Source organism: Nyctibius grandis, chromosome 4, assembly GCF_013368605.1.
Source record: "Nyctibius grandis isolate bNycGra1 chromosome 4, bNycGra1.pri, whole genome shotgun sequence".
NCBI lineage: Eukaryota > Metazoa > Chordata > Aves > Nyctibiiformes > Nyctibiidae > Nyctibius > Nyctibius grandis.
In genome coordinates, this window is record NC_090661.1 from 31,758,782 (window position 1) to 31,779,349 (window position 20,568).

Genomic DNA, 20,568 nt, shown 5'->3' on the forward strand with positions numbered 1-20,568 from the left:
GAGTTGTGCCTGACCTGACTTTTCCTGCTTCCCTCTACCATGATGTTTCAGCTCTAGCATTTGGAATGGGCCTTTATGTAGAGTTTTGAGGTCTGATCATCCTTTGTATGCATTGTGATATGAAAAGAAGGATGGATAGGAGGAGTCCACAGTCATAGAGATGCTTGTCAACTGTCTTCTTGGTCTCCTTCTTTGCCTTTCTCTGTAGCAGGGAATATGGATCACCTCCTGGGACCATCTAAGCACATTCATCCCATGAATTCCTTGGAATTGTGCATGCCTTACAACACTGGTGACGGCCTTTTTCTCTTTCTGGGGCAGATTATAGTACTTGAGAATCCTGGTCTTTTTTACTGTAGATCGTAAGGTTTTTTAGAATACTGAGAATTTGCACCTAGTTTTTTGTGGACCTCTGGGTGCTAAATACCTTGTACTTTATTTTCTGGGGTTGCTGGAGACTGGGCTCCATCTTTCAGTTTGTAATTTCCAGTCCTTTGTTGTTCAAAGGCACACAGTCCCTGCTGTACGCTGTTCCATTTACTGCTCCCTTTTCAGTCTTTCCTTGCCATCTTTCCTTCCTTATTCAAATTTGTCATTCCCAATGGTATTGGTGTTTTGTTCAGTGGGAGCCATGATTAACAGTTTCCCCATTGGACTGATTTGGATAGACACCTGTTTTTTCAAGCCATCAGTCTTTGAACAAATCCCTCAGTACATAGGCAAATATCAACACTGAAGCTGTGGCCTCATTCTTCTTCCATCTTGTGCAGTCTTTTTACCTTAGCAAAGTGCATGTAAAATACTAGGAGAAATCAGAATGGAGTGCTCAGTCTATGCAAGATTTAATGTCAACAAAGTGTACAATTGCATGGGGAAATAATGTTTCTGAAGTTCCGATTCAGGCCTTAAATCCAGACTGAAGTTAAAATGTAGTTTGTCATAATTTACCTGTCACTGCAATATTAAATGTTTTAGAAAAGCAAGTTGTATTTTTTCTGCTTCCACCTTTTTTTCTGTGCTGTTGCTGTACTCAAATATATTGACAGTTGCAATCACATAGAAAGATATTACTACAGTAGCTAGTTTGGTTCTTCAGGACATAACATAAACATGTTCCTCAAGTGACTATAGAACATACAAGCCTGAAGGAAGCAGATAATTGCAGAAAGAAAGTACTGTATTTTTACTGCCATTTTCGGAACACTAACAACTCTAAAAAGTAGGTATTGCTAGAACCTGGTCATCTTCTTTCTGCAGAACCACATGTTCTGGGATTCTTCTCCATTTATCAAGATTTTCTCTCTTATGTAGGTAGAATTAACAGAAAACAGAACAGCAAACAAACCTAAGCAAAAGCATGCAGCATAAAGATTCTGAAAAGTGTCAGATTTTGGATATTAAAAAAAATCTCAAAAACATGTCAGCCTATTGTAAATTATCACCATACCTGCTATCAGCTCAAATCCTCTAGGTTTTTTTGCCACAGATGCTTGCCAGATGCTGCAGCAGTTTCCAGCTGTTTCTCCACTTTTGGATGCACCAGGCAAAACTGAGAAACCTCATCAGCTGATGGACAAACTTATGAAGGGTAAAATGGAGTAGAAGCTGCTTAGTGGGAATGGACAGAATTTAATCTAAGATAATGCTGACTGAAGACATAGATGCCAGATGTTTATCATCTGGCTTCATACTGAAGGTTCATTTTCCTTTAGCATGCTCTGTACTTGCACTTCCCTTCCTTCCTTCAGTCTTTTGGCTTGCTAGACCAAAAGAAGGAGTATAAGGAAGAGAGCCATGAACTTATAATTCATATAAGCGTATCATTTTCTTATAATTGAACTTCTTTATGGCAAGAAGTCACGTGGAAAGCAAGAGAAGAGATCCTAGAGCTCTTCATTGCCCCAACATCAAGAACGATTTGGAAGGGATCATATCTAAACACATATAATGTCAAATAAACACCAGGCATTCTTTGCATTCAAAAACCAAATGTGAGTTCCTATAGCTCCTCCAAAGTAAAATACTCAGTGTCATTCATGGCAGCCTTATAAATAAGAATCTCCATGTGGCAGTGATTCATTTGTAAGTATATGCATTCTGTGTATAGACGACACTATAAATCAGTGATAGTCAAACCTGAAAAGTTTGGTTCTTGAATTGACTGAGAAGAAGCGACATAATCACCAGGGTGTGGTAACCTGATGCTGTGATGTGCTGTCTTTGATTCTTTTTCATCATTGTTGCGTATTGATGGTAAGCTGTGAGCAGATGCCTTAATGCATCATCAGATCATCACACCATGGTTAGCTTGTAGAACTCTGCCATTGTGTTTTCTTCCTGACTGCTGGTGAAAAGAGTTGCTTCCCATCTCTCCATCTTTCTTCCTCTCTCTTTGACTACATCAAAGAGTAAAGAACAATCTCAAGTGCTTTGAAATATTGGCTAAGCCTTCTTTGTTGAGCAAAGAGAGGCTCTGATTGAGCCTACAGATTCCTCCAGAACGCACTTGTAATGTTTTAAGGAACTCACATTGAGCATTGTTGATGTATATAATACATTAGATTATTTTCTGACTTCTGTAAAAATTTACTGTGTTTCACTGAGTGACATGGTGCTATCTTCTATCTCTTCATGCTGAAAAAGGTTCAGTGTGTAAATGTTTGGTGTATGTTACTCAAAAACTCCAAAGAAAGAATCTCTGAAGGGCTTTTCTCTCATAACTCTCACCAAAGATGATGAGATTTTTTTAGTATTCAGTGCATATGGCTTGTGGTTCTCTTTGGGGAGAAGAGGGGAGAGTGTATGTTTTGAGAGAAAGGAGATAATAATTTTGTTGTGCATGTGATAGAGCCAACAATGTTGCTGTCAAATAGTAGCAGTTGCTAAGCAAACCACAATGGAGAATCCTCAGCTGAGGGCAGAGGAGACATTTTACCTGCCTGCTTTGTGCTCAGTAGCAGCTACACCAAGATGATTCATCTGTGTGTGATGATCCTCAGCAGCAGAAGACTTCCATACCCTCCTTATGTTGCGACCTTTTTGCAGATCCTTCCATTTTCTGCTCTTCTCAATTCCTGCCAGTGGAGGGACTCTTCCCTTCCCCCTTCCATTGCCTTGGAGCTGTTTTGCCTCTCCTGATGAATGTCAAGTGCTTTGGGCCTTCAGCCCTAATGGGTGGGGGCTAAGACTTGGATCTACCCCTGAGAGAGAGTGGAGCCAGCAAAGATGGGTTATTTTAAATTGTGTGGTGACAAGCCTTTTTTCCCCCTCCCTTTTTGTTCCCAGAGGTTAGCTGGGGAAGTTTGTTGTGCCAAATGCTTGGAATGTGGTTTTTCTCCTCTTCCTCCCCCTTCAAAACAGAAAGAGAAATGTTTATGGTGTGAATTGTGTTAATTGAGGAACATAAATCCAAACTGCAGTGTGGCATTGCTGGGCCTAGGCACCTATTGAAGTTTAATGAGGGAAGAGCAGCTTTCTCTGATGCTCTCCCCACATCAAACTCTTTCTTGTGGTGCAGTCCTGTTCAGATGAGAGTATGGGAGTTCTCACGGGTCTGAAAGCAATATGTGATTCTTAAAATAATGCAGCCAATGTGAGGCATGGACGTTCTCCCAGACCAAAGTTAGTTGTGTAGGCAGTGTAAGAGAAAGAGAGGGGGATTCTTCTGGGTACCTGTCAGAAGTGGCTGCAAGCCCATTTGAGGCAAATCTGTGCTGCAACAGAGATTTGATGGTCCGTGTTCCCTGACCATGCATGTCTGGACTGATGACAGGGTCCCATGTAGGATTTTATATGACTTTTTATTCCTTGTTTCAAGCCTGATACCTTCTCAGAGCTTCATGATGAAGTATTTCCTTATGGTTACTGACTGGCTGAAGAGATGTCTCATTCCATCCAGAATAGAAAATAAGAATCCTTTCTGTGCCAGCCATGATACTAAGAATAAATTGGTGCCCATCAGCTTGTATAGGATGTAATGGAGTCCCTTACACAAAAAGCCAGCCTGGGAGGGCCTTGATCCCGGCGTGAATGGGAGTGTAATAACCCACTGAGTGTGATAACGTATACTTTAGCAGAGATGGACAAGTTAATCTGAAATGGCTCTGAAGTGAATTCCAAAAGCAAAAGCTTCTCTTTGGCACTCATGTTTCAAGAAGAAAAGCAATTCACATAGTGGAAGAAAGGTAGATTGGGAGGGTAACAGGAAAAGAGCTTAAATGGAGGGCCCTGCGAGTCCCAAAATTTATTAAAACCAATACTGACTGGCTCGGAGGTCTGCTGCAATAAAATAAAACTTACTCTCAGGTGAAAATGCTTCTCATGTTGGTGCAAGACCAGTGTTCATCCTTCAGTTCTGGATAATATAACATTACTACAGGAGGTATTTTAACCTGCTGGTAATATTTTACTGCTTTTGCCTGCAAGCTCATCAATGTTTGTGTAGCATTAAGCATTAAAACTCTTTATTTTTATCAACTTCACCATCCCTTGCTGATGCAGCACTGGAATTCTGGGAAGAACTGCTTGCTTTTGCTCTGAGAGATGGGATGAAAGGTTAGAGGGGGTGGATGGCGATTGCATGAGCAATGCAGGTCAGGTTACTGGTGGATTCCTCTTCCAAGATAAGTGAAAGCCCTCTGAAAGGTAATTATTGGAAAGCATAAATTCCTGAGGTAACCTGTCCAAGAAGAAATACTGACAGGAGCAGAGGCCATGTGTTAAAGGCTAGCCATTACTTCAGGGCAGTGGGCTAACCTCTCTGTCTCGTTTTTCCTGTAACCTCTCCTTGCTCTGACAGTTGATTCCCTGAGTTCTTTTCCTTCAGTTACTTGTCAATCTTTTCCTGGTCCTGTTTATAAACCACTGTGATGCTCATCTCCATTCTGTACTAACTGGGGTGCAGACAAGTGGAGACTCGGTATGCAGTTTAGTTCCATGTCCAAATTCTTGTTTAGTCATTGTCTTTGCTTTTCATTGTCACTGCAGTGTTCAGGTAGCTTTTACAGCATGTCTGGGGAAAAAAAAGGTTGCTCTTGTATTTCTTTACCTTATTTTTGTATAGAAGAGCTTCAACTAGCTTTCAGGGATGGCATGGAGTCAGCTTTGCCTCTGAACAAAGAAAATTACTGGATTGCAGTTGGGGAAGGAAGTCTTGAAGAGTGAGAAAACAAATTTCAGAAGAAAAAATGGAGCAAACTTGGGAAATAAGAAAAGTGCCTTCTCTTTCTCTATGGCTTTGTTATGCAAACTCTCTGTGTCCCATCTGTAATGTAGAGATAATGATATCTACCCAGCTCCTGTTTCCACTGGTTGATTGATTAATGACTGTCTCATGATCCCTGGATTACAGTTTTGTGACCTACAGCTTTAACTACTGCAGTGTATTACATCCTAGAAAGAAAACGGAAGTAATGTGTTAGCTCTGGCTAGTTCCAGCTAGGAAAACATGATAAACTGACATGAACAGGCTTGCCCACGTGTACCTGCTTCTAAAGACCTCATTCTAGAAGTGCACTGAAGTGTGTGCTGTCTGTTCAGCTGCCATCTCTGTTCAGCAAGACATTCAGGTATCTGCCTAACTTTGAATCGAAGGGGACCTGCACACTCAGTGAGGTGCTTTGCTGAACTGGGACCTGATGCTTGGCCACAGGCAGGGTTCATCATGAGTCTTTGAAGACCTCAGTGAACACACAGGGCCAAAGATGGATCTAAGATCTGCCCTAGCATGATTGGGATATGCATTAAACAGCTGGAGTCTTTAAGAATAGTGAAACTTGCCAAAAGAGTAAGTTGTTTGAGCAGAAGAGAGGATCTTTATTGTGCAGTGATAATCGCAGCAACACACTTCTGCAAGCTTTGCTAATTGCTAAGTCAATTACAAGGCTTTTCTATGTGCTTTAACTGTTGTACTGTAATCACCACCTCAATCTGATACTTGAATTAAGGTGGTGCTGAGAACAGGAGGCAAGCCAGAAGAAAAACATGTGCAAGGAAAGTTGATGTATAGGGGAACAACCATCAGATATTTGAGTTTCTGAAAGCTAGTTGTGGCAAGTGCTTTTTCTTGACTTTATCAAACAGTTCCTCTTATATGCTGCATAAGTATCTATAGAAAAAAGGGCACAGGTGTTTGAAACATCACTTCTCAGAGTTAAAGCAATGTGTGTGTTTGCAATGATGGTTTTCTCTGCTCCCATGGGATGTGCTCCAGGTGCAGAAGATTCTGTGCCTAGACCTTTGAGTTAGTTCAAGTGTGCTGTTAATACACAGCATTCGTTTTGCTGAGGAAACTGTGAGATGATGTGTTGGAGGACACAGTGCATCTGTTTCACCTCTCACTTCTAACTTCTACCGTTCCTTTTTGAGAACTAACAATGATACTTCAGCATAGGAATGCCCGTAATCTGCCCTACTTCCATTTGTGGGTAGAACTGGGGGAAGGAGGTGAGAAAAGGAAATCTAATTCACAGTCCTCTTGGGAATTCCCCTATGTAGCATGAGTCAAGTATATCCCTGCTGTACATCTGCTGAAGTCAGTAGATTTATACAAGTAACAGAATGATTGTTCCTGTGTATACAAGAGAAATAATAACTCAAAAAACATAAACTTAATTATCTAGGCTTAAGATGACTTTGTAGAGAACAGAAAATACGATTTCCCATTTTAAGTGTTTTGTGTGATTAATAATTATTGACTGGGTAGAGTAGATTTTTGTGTTTTCTTACATGTGTATTCTATTTGTCATACGTATCGTGACTGAGGAACTGGAAATGCTACCCATTCAAGATTAGTAACTTTATCTTTAAAGTATTGGCTAGAGCTGATTTTTATTTTCCAAGGATGACCTCAGAGGCAAAGTAAACTCTAATAATTACGTGGTTTTATTCTACATCTATATAAATCTCTGCTTTGCTACTTGTGTGACAATTTTCACCTGAGCAAAATGGATTGTTTCCTGTAGCGGGATTTCCTTTGCAGCAGGAGATACAAGGTTCCCACAAAAGAGGCAAGTCAGCAGAAAAATGTAAGCTCACTAACTCTTTCTAGTCAAAGGACAGGAAGTACCTAAAATATTAATCTAATTACAGTTCTGTGTGGTAGGGAAGCTTGCTTGCCATTTAGGAACATTGCTACTACTCTTCTACTTGCGTGATTATTATAATCTTTTCTAAATTCTGCCATATGGATTGAATGGCACTGTATATTTGTCTACTAAATAACTGCACAAGGTGCAGGGGAAATCCCAGCCTGGGAACTTCCAAGAGGGCTAACAGAGTTCATTCAGACCAGGACTGAGCTGTAGAGTGTGGACAGTTGCAACTCTGACACAGCTAAAAGCATGCAAAACCCTCATGCTCTTTCCTGGCATCTCACTGCCTGTTAGGATCTGATGGAGATACATGGCTTCATGAAAGATGAGATACATAGAGACACATGAAAAGAACTGCTCGTCGGCTTAGCTAATGGCATTTGGGCCGATGATGTAATGTTGGTGGTAAGGAAAAACTTCTTCCATTTGTATATGCTGTGTCTCCCGAGAGGGCTGTGCTGAGTGAGATAGCTGTCACCACTGATGGTGTGGACAGCCTTTTTCCCATTACAAACAAACAAGTGTGCTGCTTGACTAACCCAAGCTGGTTGTACTGCTGGAGGCTGCCTCTGGTGGCAGAAGGGGGTTTGTGAGCTCACCCTCAGCTCCTCCAGGCAACGTCAGCTGTTTTTGCTCAAAGAGATCAAATGGCCTTGCCTGAAGGAGATCAGGGAGCACTCACACAAGCATTGCTACTGGCGGAGGTGCGGGAGCAGTAACTGTAGGAGACAAGCAGCGAAAAGCAGCAGAGTAGGAGGGGATGGGTGATATTTTCAGCCAGCACAGCTAGAGCTGGGAGAGGATGTCTATGATCTGAGCATCTTTTAGTATAGACAGGGCCTAAAGTAATGCACACGATTTGTTAGCGAGGTAAGTGTAGGGTGTTACCCGTGTTCTGCAGGGGAACTGTTACAGCTACAAAGGAAGCGGTGGCAGAGTCATTTGTAGAACTCTGGTTTGCTAGCTTCCCGGTGCCAGCTCGGAAGACACATTACGTTTTTTACTAATCTACCTTTCTCCTGGTTGTAAGAATGCGAAAGATAGGTCCACTGTGGGAAATCAGGACTGAGGAAATTGAATGGATAGACTTTGTCTTTGACTACATCTGGCCCCTAAGGCTATGATTGCACTAAGCTGAACAGACTTCTGGTGACCCCAAGCCCCAGCAGCTTGAGATGCTTCTGTAAAAATATATAAAAAAATCTCTTGGATGTTGCCATGTCCAATCTAATATTGTTGCTGGAGTTTTCATTAGTTCATTCCTTTAGTAATTGGAGAGAATTTTTGACCTTTTGGGAGAGGTTAGGACCAAGCTGAATTCTGACTGCTGTCTTCAGATATGGAAGAGGTCTAGGTTATTACCTTTCACACCTGTTGTTCATTTAATTGGATGATGCTGCATCTCTTTAAAACAGAAACCCTGTCCTGAGAAAGAATAGATGCTCTGAGATATCCCCAAGGAGTCTGCCTCTGAGATTAACTTAATTGGTCGCTGTGCTGAGTCTAATAGAATTTGTAGGCAATGTCTGTCTCTGGAAACACCTTAGATAGCCTGGTATGTGGCATGGAAACTGCTGCTGTTACCTCTCCATGGAAATGGAGGATAAGTAAGAGGGGAAGTGGACAAATTACCACAAGCACCATAGTATAATTGTTCACGGTCCAGTATATTTGAATGGGGCCGAGAAATTAATCTTCTGAAATACCTCATCTAAGCACACATCATCTTGTACCATACACAGATACCTGTTTTATCTAGCCAACAACTCTGCATGTTAACTGCTGAGTAAGGTGGGCATAATGATCCCGCCTTTTTGGCTTTAAGAGCTGGGAACATTGCTGCAGGCCCTGTGTGGGAATGCACAGCTGCAGGAAGAGGAGCACCTCCAGCTCGGGTCCTTCTTCCTGCACAAAGATGGCAGCAGCTCTTGACTCTGAAAGCCAGATTTGACCTGCAGGCTGCTGTCAGTGAAATACCCTGATGTATCACACTCTTCTTGGCAGTATTAACTTGTGCTGTTGTGTCTTTTCTTTAAATGGAAATGATGGCAGAGCTCTTATACTTCCACAGTACTTGTAAGGATGGGGCTAATCAGATCAATTTTCCCCAGATTGTAACTGTGACATATACCTACTTTTTATCATTTTTCTTCAAAGACAGATATTTTTTTTTGCATGAGATGATACCTGTAGTTTCACACCGGATTAAATTACAGTCCAAGACTGTTTCCAGAGTAGTGAACTTAGCTCACTCTATGAGGCCGGGTTCTCTGTTATGATTCAGCATCACACCATGATTCAAGCAGTGGGAAGCCTGTCGATTCTGGCTGCAAATAGCCAGTAGGGATTTCCAACCCACCAGGGGAAGTCTGCTGAGAAATACTTGGCAAAAGGGGATTCCTTTGCCCTTCTGCACAAAGGGGATGGGCTAATGCTGGGTGCTCAGAGGAGGGTGCTGGAAAAATCTCACATTGCTCTTTCACTGGTCTAGGATTCAACCTAGACTCATAACTCAGGGCATCTCCCTGACTGCTGTAATGTCTGTGCTGTGCCAGTGCTGACTCAGGAACTTGTCATCAGCTCCCTGATGGCTCGTCATCTCTTGCACCGCATACAGTCTATGCACCTGGCACAGTACTTTTGAACAAGTGCTTGAAAGCTTGCCTATTTTGACCTGGCTGTATGAGTTCTTCCAAGGAAAGGCATTAACTCTCCTTGCAAGCCTTTCCTTCCATTTACTCTTCGATTATTGCTGCTCCAGCAACACCGTCTCTGCTTGCAGCTGTATACTGCTTTGTGGTCTGATGTGTGTACTCTGTCTACTACTGAAACAGTTCTGCTAGCCATGTTTTTTTTTGCTGATTCCCATGCTGAGGGAAGTTATACAGGTCTCTTTTTGTCCATCAGGTGAAATTATACAATATCTATAGAAATGAAATAGATGCCTCAATGACTCTGACTCTTGGAGAGTCTAGGATAGACATGTTTGTGGGTCTTTACAGAGCTGCCAATTTATGTTAAAAAACGGAAAGCCCAGAAAGTTTGAGTCATTCTGTAACCCATCTGGAAATCCTGTTTTGCCTTTGCTCACATTCACACCCCTTACATCATTAGAAGATGTCGTGCAGGGACAGACGCAACTGACCGTTATGAGAAAACTGAATCTGCACATTCCTGCACTTTCTGGCTTGCCCTCAGATTTTGTGGTAGGATTTTGAGCAATCTGTTACGCTTCACCTAATGTCAGGAAAGCCATTCTGTATTTCTGTTGAGTCTTGGTATCCTACCTCTCTGCAGTCGCAAAGAGTGCATGATTGTAGCATTTAGGACCTGCCTATAGACTAGAAGTTCCAGAGAGTACAGCCAAAGGATGGGCCCAGCCAGTCCTTTGTTGTTTAATGCTTAATAGTGGTCTGATACTCTTGAATATGTCATATTTTCTTTTGCTTCAATCTTTTGATGAATGTTGTGTTAGCATCCTACAATGTAATGTGAGGATGAGCAGAGCAGAATACTTCATCTCTTCTGAGAAGATCCTCTGGAGCTGGGGGTCTGCTGTCTGAAAATGCTGCAGGAGTCTGGTGATACTGGGCTCTGTTAAGCACAGGTTTCCAGTTGCATCTGCTCTTCTGAGTCTAGAAAGGAGAGACAGCTGTTCAAGCGGCTTGAACTTAGCCCCCTGTCTCTTTGTGAAAACCAGTGGTGTTTCAGAGTGCATGAGGAAATCAGAATGGAGGACAGGCTGGGGACTACTGATCTCTTTGGCTTGCTATGTGATAGGGTAGGTACCACAGGTTTGCAACTAGCTCTGTCTTCGTTGCTTATCTGGTCTAAGGTAGAGAGTCATAGTAGGCCAGTCCAGATGTGAAAAACACACATGAGCATGGCCAGACCACTGCTTGAAAAGAAAATTATGCTGGCTGGGGGGTGGGGGTAGGAAGAGAGGAAGGCCCTTTTGATGATTGTGTGTATTAGATTGTGTACATTAGTGTCTGTCTTTGAATCTTAAACAACATTAGCTCGTAGTTTGTAACATTTCCCACTTCCAGCCAGCCTCACTACTATCTCTTCTGACTTCAGCCTCTGCCAGCCATGCTACCCTTCCTTTCAACACCGAGAGATTTGGAAGAGTGCCGTCTGCGTGACAGGGAAAAGATACATAAAGCTGCGTGTCGTCAATGTAATGGCTGGCATTGCTGCCCATTACACTTCATCATATTCCCTGGAGGTTTTGCATAGATATTAAATAGAAGTGGTGGAAGAATTGAGCCCTGTGGCATTCTTCATGTCAAGGCTCATGGAGAGGAGGAGCAACCGCCTGTCAGGGGCCTCCTGGGATCTGCTGGAAAGGAACAAGCGTAGCCAGCTCAGTGCAATTCTCTCAGCGCTTGCCAAGACATGCGGTTGGTCAAGCTGTAGCTCTTGGTCTGCAGTGTCACAGGCAGCTGACAGCTCAGGTAGCATCTGCATGACTTCTTAGTCTCTGTCCATCTTTGTGAGAAGACCCAAGACCCCACTGGTGCTTCACTTCCAGACTCATTCATGAATGTCTCTAAAAGGAGAGTGCGGAGTATCTTCTGAAGCCACGTTGCATCACTTGTCTCCCACCACTTCTCAGATCTTGCCCAGTTTGAAACTGGATGGCAGTGCTGCTGAAGAACAATTTCTGATTTAAAATGTCTCTTCAGTTGTCCTCAGTGTTCCTCACAGTGTCAAATGATCTAAAATGTAAGACTAGAGGCTAAAAGTATAGTAAGTGGAAACTCCATGGTCTTGAGGAGAGCAAGTCCCACATTTTTGATCATGGCTGGGGACCATTGCAAACTTCAGAAGGAAAGCTCTGTTGCTTTCTGTTACGTGATTAGTCATTTCTTTTTGTGCTATCAGCTTTTTACCTGCCTAGTCATGTAGTGAGCATGGTTTTAGAGGGAAATGACTAGAAAGGGGCCTGGCCTCAGGAACTGGAGACAATCTGGATTCATACTCAAAGGATCTGGTGGAAATTTCAGAGCTGCCCTTAAGGAGGACTGGTTCTTCATTATACAAGTTTTCCAGGGGCCATAGGGGCCTGTAATCACGGTTGAGCTTGGCAAGTTATATGTCTTCAGTGAGTGCTCTCCTTCTCTGGATCCTAACTTAAAATGTGATGGGCACTGCAGGAGGGGTGTGCTAGATCCTGCCCATTTTGCAGCTTTTCTAAAAGGCGTAGCGCACTTGAATAGCTGGGACTTTGCAGGATGGGCTGGAAAGTAGTGATGGAGAGCTGCTCTGTTGCTTTCAGGGCCCCTCAGGACCCTTTGTCAGCAGAGAAACCAGCGTTCTGAAGCAGCTGGAGTAAAGCCAGGCTCTTGGTCCTTGTTGCTAACTTACAGGCTTACAAGCCAGGCCAGTTCTTGTTGGTTTATTTTGTTTAAGGCAGGCCTAGACAGAAGAGTCATGGCACTAGGTACTGTGTACGAAAAGTAGTTAAGTTGGAGTCCTCTCAGAAATCCTATGGTCTAGTTAGAGCAGGCAGGCAAAGGTTGAGAGAAGGGAAGAGTTGTTCTTCTCTGACTTTGTTATTAGCTGACCTGATTCCATGATAGAAAACCTCAGTTTCTTAATGCTTAAAAGGACAGTGACCTCATGAAAGTCATGGGTTCTGATCCTCCCTCCTGGTGCGTGCTCTCAGGCCAGTAACTACCTGCAAGGCTGTGTAGAATTGCACCAGCCTCACATAACTGCCCCAGGACCTGCGGGTCTGGTGGTGTCTGGGGCGTCTTTCAGAGTGCTCACCCCCCTGTTCACGTTACTCTTCCGCTGCTCTGAGCCTGCTGTTTAGTTTCAGTCCCACCCTTTTTCACCAAAAAAGAGCCCCTAACTCCTACTAGACATCCCTCTGTGGGTGACCATAAAATAGCCGATAAATGTCTCGAAGTTTGCAATCGTGTACATGACTACCTGTACCTGTCAACTGTTACAAGCTCTGTTGCCGAGGCCCGTGGGCACGCATCCATTGGAGGAGACCAGCATGGAGGCACGCACCTGTTGGACGAGGCAGCATGGAGACACCTGCCCATTGGATGAAGCACGTGCGCACGCCCGCCCTCTCTCCATAAAAAAGGACCCCATGGACCAGCTGCAGGGTCTTTACTTCCTGCCTGCTTCCCCCTACTTGATGCCAGCTTCTCCCCCGCCTGCTTTGCTGCAGCTGCTGCCTCCCTCCCCCTCCAGGCGGCGCCTACTTCTGCTGCTTCTTCGTCTGTGCACCCCGGAACACCGCTGGGTCCGTGGTGGTGACTAACCCTGCTGCTCTCTCCACTCTCCTGCTTAGTTTTCTCCTCTCACTTCCTACCTTTCCTATCGCTTCGTTTTCTCTCTGCCCTCTTGTTCAATAAAGCGGTCTGAGTGGCAGCATCTGACCTCGTTTGTGTCTTAATGTCGCTCTCTGGGATCGCAAAGAATCTTCTCAGAGTCCAGAATCTAATTCAGGCCGTGACACCCTCCTATGTAGCCTTGCAGAAGACTGCAATAGCATGGGTTGCTCTTTTCCAAACCAGGAAGCTTTTATTAGTCAGCCAGAAATGGGTTATTTTAGTGTCCTCGGGCTGGAATGTAAATGCAAAGCCTGCGCGTGTGCCAGCGGTGTCACCAGCCCGCCTGTCCCAGGCATGTGGGGTTTCACCTGTGGCCCGACACTGAGGGGCTCTGTGTTTTTTGCAGTGTGCTGACAACTTTATTCTGTATTTCCAGTCGTGCTGCTTTCAGAATGATTTGCCTTTCTTGGCCAGCAGTTGTTCATGTCTGCCCCTTGCTTTTTTTTTCCTCAGCATCTTTGAAATCTACACATATGCTGATGATTTTGTGTCATTAATATCAATCTAGACAAGTCTGTGTGACCTTTCACTCCTGTGTCCAAAGGGAAGAATCGACCCTTGCCATCAGTCACTGCACAGCACTGACTCATACATACTTTTCATAAAAATAATGCAGAAATTCCCCATAGTTTTTACAGATATTTTTTCAGGAGATGAAGTGTAAGTCTTCCATAGCCACACAGCTTGGAAAAACTATGAGCATGTAACGTCAGATAATTAATCTTTCTGACACATGATAAACTTTTTACTATTAATATTGTCCATTTATTTTTTTTCTCTTTGTCTATCTCATGTGCTCAAACTCAGCTGATCCATTTGAGTTTCATTTGAGCTCATGTGCTCTCCAGTCTTATTCCTGCCCTTTTCTGTTCTCCGGCTCTATTGTAAACCTCCTGGGAGAGGGCTGGGTTTTGTCCCACCTCAGTGACTCCACAGTGATGAGCACGATAGGACCATACTTTCCTTTTTTTGCTCCAATTCTAATAATACTTTCTGGTTTTCCTGCATAAGATAAAATATGCTGTGTTTGGATATGTAGCACCGAAAACAAAAAAAATATCTCTAAGTTTAAAGTTCCTTAAAAACAACCTAACTGAAATTTGGAACGAGTCAGAGTCACTCCATTGAAGACTAGTGGTAAAACAAAACAACCAACCACCCAAAAGTAATTGCAGGGAAGCTGTTTTCCACAGAGATATGACTGTCATGAGGAAATATTGTTTCTTTACTTCCCTATATTTGATTATTTGCCACTTTTTAAAAATTCCATTCAGAATGTAAGTAAGTCAGAGAAGCCCTCAAGGTCCCAGTATCTGAATACTGACCTTCCCAGTGAATACTTAGGGGCTGGGGTTTTTGATCATGCTTGCTGTAGTGAGGCCAAGGCAAGCTTTCTTGAAGTATGGAGGTGACTAAATGCTTCTCCTAAATTATTATTTTTCTTTAAGGCAAAAGATGCATATTTAAAATCTTTAAAATAAATATAATGAAACAGCAAGACTACAAGATTGTGTCAAGAGTCAATGTGACCCATTAACTTGGTAGTTTCTCTGCAATTAGGATCTCAAAAACCCTTTTCTCTCTCTTAGAAATATCTGAAATTTAATCTTATACCCTACTTGACAGTGTCATGTAAAGCCAAATATTTTAACTTTCTAAGATTTATAGTTATGTTCAGTCTTAGAAGAAGGTGGAAAGTGAGGTCATCTCCAGCCAGATCTTATATCTGGGTTGCTAAGACCTATTGGTTTTGTTCATGCGGATGCTTTGTGGTGTGCATATTCTAATGACTGGAGTAATTTTTAGCATAAGAAAAACCTATGCAGTTGTGTCAGGTTGTTGTCACACAGCTGCGCTTTTCCTTCCAGTAAACTCCTTGGAGTTAGTGAACATCCCTGGCTTAATACAGGGGGAATCTGACATAGCTCTGTGGCAGCTCAAGTGTTTGTGGAAAGAGCTGTTAATCTTTGATCAGTTGGAGTCTCCTTATTTACTGACTTTGATTACACAAGTGTACAACTTCAATTACAGCTTTTAATAAGCTTTCATTTCTTCCTAGTCACATTCTTTGTATAGTAGTGCAGCTTATCTTTTCCTTTCTCCTCTGCTCCCTTTCCCTCCCCCACTGCCTTTCTATGGAAAAAGGGGTTTGAGGTCATTGCGAGGGATTCAGTGTCCGGAGGGATCTTGCTGTACATGGCTCTGCCCTCCGCTCGCTTGTGCAGTCCAGAGAGCTCTCTCCTTCAGCTGCCCTGCAAAGATGCCTGCACCAGCTGCTGCCCAGGAGCTGGTGGGTAGCGGGCAGGGGACAGGGCTGTGAGGCACCACATTCACACAGATGTCCCTGCTGCACGAAACCACTGAGCAACCCTTAGAAAGTCTCTGTAGCCAAAGGATGTGCTGACTCCTGTGTGCAATTCCTGCTTGTGGAGGACTGCCCCTTCTCTCCCTTGGGGACACTGAAATGCAGCCACTGAAGTCAGAGTGGCAGAGAGCAGCAGGAAGCTGGTGGGCTCCAGCATCCAGCCATGGTGCACGTTCCACATCCAGGGGCTCAGCATGCTGGATACCCTCTGCTCATTAGAGAAATGACCTGGTGGAAGCTTTGTGAGAGACTTATGGACTTGTAATTGTAAATAATTGAGATATGGCTTAAAACAAGCATAAGGAAAGGCTTTTTTCACAGGAAAAAAAGTTCCAGCGGTGGGACTCATTGCCCCACAACACTTTAGGTACAAAAAAGATAAGTGGGTTGAAGAGTTTGTTGGATAAATTCGTGGAAGAAAGATTCATCAAGGTCTATTAAACATGATATCCCCACAAGTGGGTGACCTGAGACTCAGGGAAGTTAAGTTCTGATCATCAGAAGTGAGAAGGGGGAACTAGAGGCACATCCCTCTGTATTTGCCCTGCTCTTGTGTTCTTCCCTGAGCCTCTGCTGTTGGCCCCTGCCAGCGAGAGGATATTGGGCCAGTACAGCCCAGGGGAAAAGAGTATGGCTCCGAGGGAAGTCATAAGGTGAAACCGAGGAGTGACTTAAAAGACGTGAGTCAGAAAAAAAGACACAGATGGTAAACCAGAAAAATTTGCACCGATTTGACATTCAGAGGTGTGCAGGACTATACTTTTAAAATGCCAATTGTGCCTATGGAAGAGGGTAGCAGGGAAAGCAACTAACAGAACAGGAAAGGGAGCCTCTTTTATCTCTGTGCATGCATCCCTTCGGCTCCCTTGCTGTGCATGCTATACTCTTTTTGCACACTAATGAATATCAGAGTCAGAGCAAGTTATGCTATATATCACTCTACTCCTATTTTCTAATGAACTTACCCCTAATGGGTAGCTTTCCTAGCTATTCATGTCACGACTGAATTTCACCTTGACAATAGATCAAGAATGAGGTTCAGCAGTGTGGCCCACCTACTTTGCAGTGCTCCAGCATGACAGCTGCTTTGTGTCCTCAGGGTAGCTCTACTTTGATGCTTTTCCTTGTTTAGAAAAATTTGGAGGGAGGACTTTGGTAATCTCCAGCAGGAAGAGTTTTTAAGCCTTTCTCAAGGGAAGATGAAGATTCTATAGAGTTTTTGAACAAATAGTTATTTATGAAATAAGTGACATTGTCTTTAGAACCGTTCCTCCCATTGGGCTCCAGAGGAAAGCAGCACTTACCATGCTGGATCATACCAGTTGCCATTGTAGCCTGCTGCTGTTGGTGCCTCAGGCTTGCCTGTAGAAAACTCCGGAAGGGTTATGACAAAATGTCTAGTCTGACCATTGCAGACATGGCCCTAGTTGTTAAGGGGTGTGTTTTCATGCCTCAGAAGCACACAATACGAGGACTATGTCCTTTGCTCTTACGGGCTCTTTGACACCAGAAATGCTGGAGTGAAGTTCTTCTAAACTTGGCTGGCTTTCTGGTTGCCCAAAATATACTGCAGAAGTTGCTGTGACTTAGGATTGAAATGACTGGTTTGCTGAATTGGCTGGACAAAATATGGGGGAAGAGAAACAATAGAATGAGGTCACTGTGGTGTATATGTTGCCTGACCCAGGGTCATGGGCCAACGTGGTTTCATCATTTGCTCATTCAGTAGCTGTGCCACTACTGAAAAGATCTGTGTCCAGTTCCTGAGAGTCTGATCTTTTGGTGGCACTTTCTGCATGATCTGCTTCAGCAGTGTCTCATGTCAGCAAGCTTTGCGCGTGTTCAGGGAAAGTTTTTCTGCTTGTCCATTTTTAAACCAACCTCATGTCCCCTTTTTCCTAGTCTTGTTTGAAGGGGCAGTGCAATCTTACTCTCTGCACTGTCTTTTTTGGCAGACTCGGGGACCAGTTCTACAAAGAAGCAATTGAGCACTGTCGCAGCTACAACTCTCGGCTGTGTGCTGAGCGAAGCGTCCGCCTTCCCTTCCTGGATTCACAAACTGGGGTAGCTCAGAACAACTGCTACATCTGGATGGAGAAGAGGCACAGGGGACCAGGTTGGTAGTGTTGTGTCTGTGTATGCACATGCATGTATGGAGGGCTGGCCACTGAGCCCTCATGGGGTTTAATTAATAGGAGCTCAAACCTGCTACAGGCCACGCAGAAGAGAAGCTGCCTAAACCTCTGTGCCTGCGGGGGATTTCCTTTGGTAACTGCAGAGAGCTCATCCTAATTATTCTGACTCGACCCAAAGAAGTGCCTGACATGGTAGTTTCTAAGGCTGCATCGTTGTAGCTCTTTTAATGCTATTGATCCCAGTCTGTAGCAGAAGACACAATGGCCTGCTCTAAGCAGGACTGGAATTATCTTCAGGGTAGAGAGGTGGAGGTGGGAGTTTCTCAGATGAATGCTGAAAATAAGGAATTATATTGGAAAGGATATAAAGCCGAGGCAAAATATAGGACAGTCCAGTTATTGGAATGAACGTTGTTCTGATGGTTAGAAATATACCTGCAACTCCTGGTTCTCCTTTGGACAAGTTACTTGGATAACAGTTCTGGAGCCGCAGTTTCCTCAGGTGGAGAAAGAAGTTGATGTATGTCCTTAAAGAGCTTTGGCTAATGCCTGTTCCAAAGCTCAGTGAGGCTCAAGGGAAAAGAGCACTGTTATTTTTGTAGACTTTGGTCTGTCTTTCCTTTGTTAGAGTAAATCCATCGGAAATGCTTGTTTGAAAGGCAAAAGACAGTCACCAGTTCAAAGACTGGAGATGTTACTCAGACAGAAGTCCTCTGGAACCCTAGTGGGAATTCTGCTGGAGTATGGCTCAGTATCTGACCCACCATTAGCTCAGGGAACAGGTTTTTTTGCCAGCACCAAACTGTGTTTGTATTTTTCTGTTTTTTTCAGTGCAGACCAGAGAATCCAGGCAGGGAGAGGGCTAGGGTGCATGGGCACCGGAAGCACGACATGCACATGTGTGCATATACACATGTCAGTTCCTGTAAGCCATGCTGAAAAAACCCCTCAAACTCCAGATCTGGAATTATGGGAAGGTGCAGCCTGCTCTTACATCCTCCACTGGCCAGTTTGCAGGAGGTGGAGTGGGAGGAACACACAGGATATTTCCCTCCCCTCCTTTGGGAAGACTAAGAAAGCAATTGCTGCCTCTGAAGAGTGCCTGGCTGAAACTTTCTCTCTCCGTTTCCTAGGATATACTGAAGGAAGGATCCTTCCACTGCTCTTATTCCTAAAATACCCAAAGTAGCTTTAGTATTGTCTTTTGGCGCTATCAGAAAACTCTTCTGTGGTAAAATGCAGTCACTTCTGGTTCAGGAGACAACAGGTGTTTTACCAGTGTTGAAAATACACTGAGAATGTTTCAGCTGCCAAAACTACAAGGGTAATCTGGGACTGCTGAATGTGGTTTACAAGCTGGGAGTTGTCTGAGGTTCTGGGCTAACCCTTCTTTTGTAGGTTGCTTCATGACCACAGTTGAGTTTTTGTTTCAGCTGAAAATTCCCCATTCCTAAGAGATTATGCTTTGGCAAAGCTAGCTTTTCTTTTTTTTTTTTTTGCTAATCCGTTTACCCAAAGAATTTCTGTTCTTGTAGCATCTGGTTATGAGTAAGGTGCTGCTATTTTTATCCTTTTGAACGCAGTCATAAGTAGGTATATATCCACTATATCCACAAGTAATGTTTTGGCAAGAGCATCTGCTACGAAGATAGACATAGGTAGTCTTGTATGGGTCTCATTGATGTCTCTGCACTTAGAGAAGAGATCATCGTAACAGTGTTACAGTATCACACCAGGAACTAAGAGGTCTTAATGCTTCGTCTTTCTCAGCCACAAGCTCTCTGGACTACCTTGAGCAAATTCACTGTGCAAGTCTGTCTTTCCTCGCTTCTGATAGTGAACAGTTTGTCAGCTTACCCTGCAAAAGGGGATCAGTGGCATGTCTCCTGCAAGTCTGCAGTCGGAACTAATGGAGGAACATTCTTCACAGAGAGTCTTAAGTGAAACGAGCCTCCTGCATCTGCATCGGCCACCAAATCTGATGCCTTTATTATTTTGAATTAGAATAATCAGTGCGAAGTGAAGCAGCCCTCCTCCCCCATATTTGCTCTCCTCTTTCTTGATTTTTATTAGTCCATTTAATGCTCCCTTGGGTGTCTTTGCATCATCTATTTGTTGTAATATTATGGTGGGTCAAAGCATCCCTCTACAGTTTTCGCATGCCTGTTTTCAGGCTGTACACAATGAGCTTACGCCCATATTGAAGGGCTCTGAAAATTGTCTGCCAGCCACCTTGGTATCTGTCTTGTGTGCTGTGTTCACTGCCATTTACTATCCCTAACCTGAAAAACTCTATAAAGACAAATGGCAAAGCTCCAGGACCTCTTTTCACTTACGGAGGGCTTGAAAAACAGAGGAGAGTCAGGTTCTCAGCATATTGAAATGGTTTCTTGCTGTCCTCTTTGTTAAAGGAGTCAGAAAACTGCATCCCATGATAAACAGTTCAGGGTTAATTTCACACAATACTGCACATGACTCCCTTCTTATTTTTCCCTCCTCCCCTGTCCTTTCACAGGAGCTTTGAGTTATGACTGTCCTACGCTAATGAGATAAACAACATAACTCACTGCAGGTTCTGCTATTTCCTCTATAAGCAAATGGTTGGAACCTTCTCTGATTGC

General features: G+C 43.6%; 1 protein-coding gene across 6 annotated transcripts in view; it reads left to right on the forward strand.

Annotated features, from left to right (window-relative positions):
- Positions 1–20,568, forward strand: part of DPF3 (double PHD fingers 3) — a 193,634-nt gene that overhangs the window by 75,693 nt on the left and 97,373 nt on the right. For 5 of the 6 annotated variants that reach the window (XR_011047938.1, XR_011047937.1, XM_068397953.1 and 2 more), the window contains exon 2: positions 17,768–17,928. Coding sequence is in view for 4 of the 6 variants with exons in the window: in XM_068397951.1 (XP_068254052.1) it covers positions 17,768–17,928 (161 nt within the window). In the remaining 2 variants the exon portion in view is untranslated. Of the gene's footprint in view, positions 1–13,111; positions 13,217–17,767; positions 17,929–20,568 lie in introns of those variants that run through there. The other variant, XM_068397952.1, reaches the window with a different exon arrangement.